The sequence below is a fragment of the Mastomys coucha genome, unplaced genomic scaffold (genome assembly GCF_008632895.1).
Source record: "Mastomys coucha isolate ucsf_1 unplaced genomic scaffold, UCSF_Mcou_1 pScaffold9, whole genome shotgun sequence".
Lineage (NCBI taxonomy): Eukaryota > Metazoa > Chordata > Mammalia > Rodentia > Muridae > Mastomys > Mastomys coucha.
The window spans coordinates 103,814,781-103,822,255 of NW_022196915.1; the positions used below are offsets into that span (position 1 = coordinate 103,814,781).

Sequence of the window (7,475 nt, forward strand, 5' to 3'; positions counted from 1 at the left end):
GGTGCCAACCTCGTTGCCATATGCCACCTGTGCACTGTAAACCCCAGGTTTGATTCACTACATAAAATCTTCCTTAGTGTCTGACCTGTGTCATCTCATGCACTATAGCTAGAGGTAGCATACTCAGATTCCTTGTCAGGTTAAGAAATACTGTTAGTGAACTTACAGAGGTAGCTATGTGGCATTAAATCACATGACTCATTGTACTTTGAGAGTTTGTGAAGGTCAGATATCACAAAGGTGAATGTTCTAATTCTTTTCACATAAATATGTAATATCAGATTGCTTGTATGCTGTAGAAAACTAGAAGAGAAGAAAAAAAATGCTCTCTAGTTTTTAAATGGTGGGAAAACAAGGAAGGGGAAGCAGCTGCAGGTAGGAGGCCGAGAAGGACTGGTTCCAAACATATGCTCCGGCTACAGATGCTAGGATACAGTTACCCATTGGTCCCAGTGTTCACAGGTGAACTTGGTGAGACTGCAGTTGGAATTCTGCAATCCTCACATTTTGATGGCTGATTTTAGGTAGCCCAGCTTTGTGACTGCTGAGGTGGGGGTGGGATGATTATTCTAGAGTTGTTATGGAAACCCACTGAATGGCTTAGCTGAGAAGTGGTCCTTTGCTGGCCGTTCTTCTCTAAGTACTTGAGTGCACAGAAGAGTCCATCCCTCATCGCAACCCATGTTTCATCATTTCTGCCATTCTGGTCAAATGTAGGAGGTTTCAGTGTGTTGTGACGGTCAGCCTAAGTGGTGTTGGCGGTCTAAGCAGTGTTGACCGGAGTGGTCTACAGGGCATGGGAGGACAGGAGCCAGTGTTGGCAGTCTAGGCAGTGTTGACTGGAGTGGTCTACAGGGCATGGGGGGACAGGAGCCAGTCAACTGGTGCAGACTACAGTGCCACTCGGAGTGTCTGCACAGATGTGTGACGGTGCTGGGAGTTGTGAGGGCAGAATCTGAGTGTGTAGTATCCTCGTTGGGAGGTGGTTCAGGGCTGAGGCTGCCAGATTGCTGAGGGGCTGAGCAGAGACGCAGGAAGTCTCCTGTCTGCAGTTCTCTCCAGCTCCCTGTATTAACAAACACAACATTGTCCTCACAGTAAAGGAGAAATGCCTGAACACTTTATAGTGCATAGTGTCAGTGCAACCATTGAAGAAGGAATTCAGAGTAAAAAGACATTTAGAGATAATTGGCCTACTTATTCAGACTCTTCTATTTAAAGTGCCTGATTGGCTCCATTTTCACCAAGAGTAAAATCCAAAGCAGGACATGCAGGATTTCTGTTTGATTTCATGTTGTTTATTTGTGGCTCTTCTGTAGGTGTCCAGATGTCCTCGCCATTTCTGGACAGCATGGACTTAAGGCCTTTGCCTTAGCTGGTTCTCCTTGGAAAGCTCCTTTTCCGTGTCTGCATGACGGGCTTTTTACTTTCTCATGTCGGCTTCTCAAGGAAAGCTGCCTTGGACATCGCATCTCTCAGTGGCCTTCTCTCTCCCTGTTGACCTTCGCATCATTTGTTTTATTCCATAGTCATTTTACCTGTTATTCTATATAACTTTCTGTTCATTGTGTCTGTCTCTCATTGTAATGCCTGCTACTGGGGCAGTTCAAGGGGCAGTTCAAGGGACAGGGCTTACTCATCCCAACTAAGCAGAACCAGCCTGCTATGTTGTCGATGTTCAGTAAGTCTGAATGTCATAGTGGACTGTCTGCTGTTCATTCATTAAGGTGAAAGGATAGCATAGCAAAGCAATTTTTTTCTTAAATGTGATATGTGTTTATGTTCACATGTGTGCCATGAACTTGTATGCAGGTGCACATGCATGTGTGGCATGTGTATATGTGTATATATTCATGTGTGTGTACATGTGGAAGCCAGAGGCTAACGTTAGGTGTTATCCTTAACCCTGCTTAGTTCTTACTTACTGAGACTGGTTCTCCCTGAGAGCCTTCACTCTGGCTCCTTAGCTAGCCAACTTGCCCTGAGGGGCCTGTCTCTATCCTGCCTTGCGTGCATTTCTGTGTAGCTGGAAATTCGTACCCTGGACCTCGGGCTTGCATCACAACAGCCATCTGCCAGCTTTAACTGATCATTAAGAATAACTTCACCAGTCTGTAATCTGTTTTACCTTTACTCTGTGGACTAGTTTTATTCTTTCGGTTGGCTGTATTGAATATTGGTATATTTTGGGAGATTTTTATATGCTACAAAATGAAGTAGGTTCTGTGACTTTTATTGGGAGCTCATCGTGGTTCATGGAGAGTTAACTTATTATTCTGTTTTATTCTCAGGTGCTGAATGTGGAGTAAATGCGGATGTAGAGAAGCATCTTGAGTTGGGAAAGAAATTACTTGCAGCTGGACAGCTAGCCGATGCTTTATCTCAGTTTCATGCAGCAGTTGGTTGGTATCATAACCCTGGCCACTCAGTTGCTCTCTTCTGAGTTCTCGTCAGAACTTCCATTTTGGATAACACTTCAACCATTATTACTTGTAAAATAAACCATTAAATATATTTTCAGGGTTCTGGGTGAATTAGATTAATAAACATACAACGAATGAATGTATATGTATCTAACAGAAGAGGCAACTGTGGGTGCTGGAGGGAAGGCTCAGTGGTTAAGAGCAAGTACTGCTCTTCCACAGGACCTCAGGTTAACTTAGAGTTTAACCCATGTCTTCTGGGTTAAACTACCTGTAACTGCAGCTGTTAACTACCTGTAACTGCAGCTGTTAACTACCTGTAACTGCAGATCTGCTGCATCTGGCCTCACATACGTGTACACAATCTTTAGAGTGTAAAGACATTTATAAAAAAAACAGGTAACTGAGGCTAAGTCATGTAGGTATTAAACATAACTTAAGATTTCGACAGTCTGAGAAACTGTGTTCTGCATTGGGTAACTGTAGAGACTCATAATTGGCTAAATAAGAGAATAAGGGACTGTTGAGCGCTCAGCTGTAAGTGGGACTCCTTTATCGTTCCCCTGGAAGCTCAATGAACCATTTATAGCACCTGTTGGCAGATTTCAGATGTACCCCCTCTTTCTGAGTACTGAGAGGCATTTAGTGGTTGCCAGGAGAAGGAGAGACATCTTGAGTGGTGTTGCCACTGGCTAAGGGGTCTGTTCTTCTGTAAACCATCTGTCACCCGATCCAGGACCTATAACAACCCTGTGAGCCTCACTGGGTCACAGACCTGGAAGTGGAGGAGGGACTATGGGGAGATGAAGGTGAGTGAGTGTCTGCTGAATGGAATACGAACACAGCATATCTGTGTGGCAAACGTCATGATAAAGCCCATCATGTTATAGCATAAAACATCCAGTGAGAACTGAGAGATACTGATAGAAAACCTTATCAGTGTAGTTCATAGTTTTCTGTCTTTTTAAGGCAAATTTCACATAGTGTGCTATACTTTGGGTTATCAGTATAGTCATTTCTGTGATTTTTTTTTTTTTTTTGAGATTTGAGATTTTCTAGTTCATTGATTCTTCAATATTAGTCAGATCCCAGCTGTCCCTTATGGTGTTTCTTTTGGGGGACTTCTTTTCTTTCTGTAACATCAGCTATTGTGACTTCTAAAGAGAAGAGGTGAGTCTTTGCTGGCCTAGAACTTACTAAGTCAACCAGATTGGCCTCGAACTCACAGAGATTATCTCCTGCCTCCGCAGACTGGCACTAAACATGGTCTGTAACTGTGCCCAGCTGTGAAACTTCTTCCTATATGACTTACAGCATCAGCTTTAAACTAGGTCTTTTGATAGGACTTTTCTCACAGTCGTATTTACTTCTTGTTTTGTGGTGGTAATGCCTGGGTTATTCACCACCTGACAAGTAGAGAGGCAGTTAATTTTTCCACAAAATATAGTGTGTTCCCAGAAGAATCATCTCCTACTGTTAGAATTCATTTTAAAAACAGAAAATGCAGTTAGGTTTTGGTTTGGCATTATTTTTCTTTGCAAATTCATTTATTCACTATCATCTGTCTGTCTGTCTACCTGCATATCATCCATCCGTCCATCCGTCCATCCGTCCATCCATCCATCCATCCATCCATCCATCCATCCATCCATCCATCCATCTTTGTGGGATATAGTATGGGGTAGATTAGAGGACAAGTTGTGGAGTTGGTTCTCCTTGCACTCTGTGGATCAGCTTATCAGGCTTGGCATTGTGTCTTTTTTTACTGAGCCTTCTTGTAGGCCCCATTTCATGCTTTTCTTAAACTCTGATTTTTATTGATATCTTTACTTCTTTAGAGTAACAGAAAACTCACATTCTAACCTTGTCCTCTTTTGATAACACTGTGGCATTATCATGTCCAGTTTTGTAAGAAAATGAGGATAAGGAAACCTTGGGTCTGAAATCATTTCCCTGATGGCTTTTACAGAGTATCCTAGTGTATGGCATGAATGGGAAAGCAAGTGGCCATCTGTGTGTGTGTATGGCACTGGGTATTGAATGCAAAGCCTGTGTGCCAGGCAGGTTCTTGTTTTAACACTGACCTACACCGTCAGCCCTAAAGCCGTAAATTAATGAAGGGATTGTCTGAAATGTTAGATTTCCTTATTTTCCTGGTAAGAAAACTAATATTACACATTATAGTTTTTTTGTTCAGTAAACAATAAAACAACAAACAAAACCTGCACCTGCTTGGACATGTAATTGAATATGTTGTCGAAAGCTCATCACATGGCAGCCTTCCTGTGAAATGAGGGCACAGACACTGTGTTCAGATATGACAGAGACAAGGAGTTCAGTGTCTCTCCAAAGGCTATAATCAAGGTCAAAGACTGCAAACTTCTTTTTAAATTTTTTAAATGTGTTTTTATTTGTGTTTATGTGTGTGTACTATGCATATAATATCTGTGGAGGCCAGAAGAGGGTGTTGGAATACCTTGAGCTGGAGTCAGGCATTTGTGAGGCATCTGAACCAAACTCGGTCCTCTGTAAGAAGCACTTGTGCCCGTAACTACTGAGCTGTCTCTGTAGCCCCATGAACCCCTTGTGCCCGTAACTACTGAGCTGTCTCTGTAGCCCCGTGAACCTCTTGGGTACCGTTTTGTTCTCCCTTCTAGCTGGTTCTCAGTGAATGAATGAGTGGAGACTTTGACCTGGTTTGGGTAGGCTGGAGTAAAAGTGAAGCTTTACATATATATCCACGTGAAGCAGTCAGCCTCAGTGCTCCCCATTTCCAGAGTTTACAACCTTAGTGGAGCGTGGTGCACATGCCGTTAATTCCAGCACTGGGGAGGCAGAGTTTACAACCTTAGTGGAGCATGGTGCACATGCCGTTAATTCCAGCACTGGGGAAGCAGAGCCTGGAGGATCCCCGTGAGTTCCAGGACCACACACAGTAAAATTTATAACATTGATTCTAATTTGCCTTCCTTAGGTTTTTCTTCAAAAATGGTGGTCTTTGTTCAGGCTAAGTCACCCATACTTGAAGTGTTTGCTGCTCTAAGGAGTAGAACTTCAATCTTGTTCTCTTGTTCAGTTTTCTAATTATTTTATATTATTGTGCTATCTCCCCACCACCAAACTCGGTCAGAGAGGGGATGCTCAGTGAGAGGCTTCCACCAGGCTGGACTCTAGGAAGACTTGTAAGGTACTTCTTGATTGATGTGTGGTGTAGGAGGGGCCAGCTCACTGTGGGTGGTGCCACCCTAGCCTGGTGGTCCTGGATGCTATAAGAAAGCAGGCTGAGCAAGCCATCAGGAACACGTCAGTAAGCAGCCCCCCTGCATGGCCTCTACTGTAGTTCCTCCAGGTTCCTGCCTTGACTCGATTAATGACCTGAGAGTTGTAAACTGAAATAATCTCTTTCGTCCCCAAGTCACTCTTGGTCATAGAGTTTTTTATCACAGCAGTAGGCAGGGGTTGGGGTTATGTGCATGTGCTCAGCGAGTCCAGAGGCATTGGCGCTCCCTCGTGCTGCAGTCACAGGTGTTTGTGATGAGAACCGCACTTGAGTTCAATTCTCTTAGCTACTGAGTATGATTTAAAACCATTCTTATTTTAATCACTACTTTATATATAATGGTAAATATGGACTAGTTTCAGGAACTACTGTTTTGTAGATATGTCTTTGTGTGTGCATCCACATGCATACACACACACATGCACGCATGCACATCAGAGGAAAACCTTGTCTTGTATGTAGTTTAAGAAGGAGCCTTTGTTCATTGTTATCTATGCCAGGCTAGCTGGCCTGCAACCTTGCTGTAGGAATGATAACATACAAGCTTTAAATGGGCTTTGCTGGAGGTTGGGGGTGTGGTGAACTCAGGCTTACCCACTGAACCATCCGATGCTATAATTGCTCTTTTTAAGATGAAAGGAAAGGAAACAAGGTATCAGGCAAATGACCCTGTATCTCTAAGCAAGATGGCTTTTCATTTCTATGTGGAACCACTGTCATTTGATGCTCTAAGAGTATAGGCAGAAAAAACTCAATGTCAACCTCTGCTCTTACCCAACACATAACACTTTATTGGCTTCTGTCTATCCAGATGTGTGGAGACCTTCTCCTACTGAGCAGTCGTAAATATCATATCTTTGGATGTGAGTTAGCTTGCTATAATCCAGTTAAATTCTGACACTGTATTCATGGCCTAAACATCTGTAGGTTTTGAGGAAGACTACTACCCACTAGAGAAGCCTAGCTCTCCAGGCATGAGCCAGTGTCCGTGAGCGCCTTCTTAAGTTCAGTTAGTGTGCTAGAATGGCTCTAAGAGTTTAGGCGAGCGTCTTTTCTGGTGTAGGACAGTAGGCGTTACAGAGGATACAGATGTCCCTCCAGAGAGAGGTGGTGCTCAGGACAAGGGGCAGGTGAAGGTGACTTGGAACTTTATTCTTCTTTCTGGGTGGACAACCCTGTAGAAACTTTCGTGTTCCACTCACCCAAGCACAGTGTCATCAGCTGTATCCCAAGCTCTTAATTTTAGTGCCATTCTTATGGTTATCTGTTTATTTTTCAGAGAGAGTCTATGTAGCCCTGGCTTGACTCAAATATGCTATAATCACTAGGCTGTCCTACGACTTACCCCACCTCTGCCAAGTGCTGCGGTTAGAGTGCTTGTTTGCCATTCTTAATAAAATTGTAAACTGTAATTTTCTCAAGTTTTTGTCAAAAACAGCTAATATTTATTCTTTTACTTTCCAGATGGTGACCCTGATAACTATATTGCATACTACAGGAGAGCTACTGTCTTCTTAGCCATGGGGAAATCCAAAGCAGCCCTGCCTGACCTAACGAAAGTGATTGAGCTGAAGATGGATTTCACTGCAGTGAGTTCACCCACGCCGCTCAGCAGGGAACTCAAGGGGACGGCAGGAGGGAGCCCGCTCCCTGCACTGAACATGGGCACCTTAGGCATTACTAGAGGATGTTAGATTCAGGCTCCCTGCACTGAACATGGGCACCTTAGGCATTACTAGAGGATGTTAGATTCAGGCTTCCTGCACTGAACA

At 43.5% G+C, this 7,475-nt stretch overlaps 1 protein-coding gene across 1 annotated transcript in view; it reads left to right on the forward strand.

Moving 5' to 3' along the window:
- The window catches only part of Dnajc3 (DnaJ heat shock protein family (Hsp40) member C3), a 40,910-nt gene that overhangs the window by 11,201 nt on the left and 22,234 nt on the right, over window positions 1-7,475 (forward strand). Inside the window, exons 2-3 of the mRNA XM_031361168.1 lie at window positions 2,292-2,402; window positions 7,168-7,292. Of these exons, the coding sequence (XP_031217028.1) occupies window positions 2,292-2,402; window positions 7,168-7,292 (236 nt within the window). The remainder of the gene's footprint in view (window positions 1-2,291; window positions 2,403-7,167; window positions 7,293-7,475) is intronic.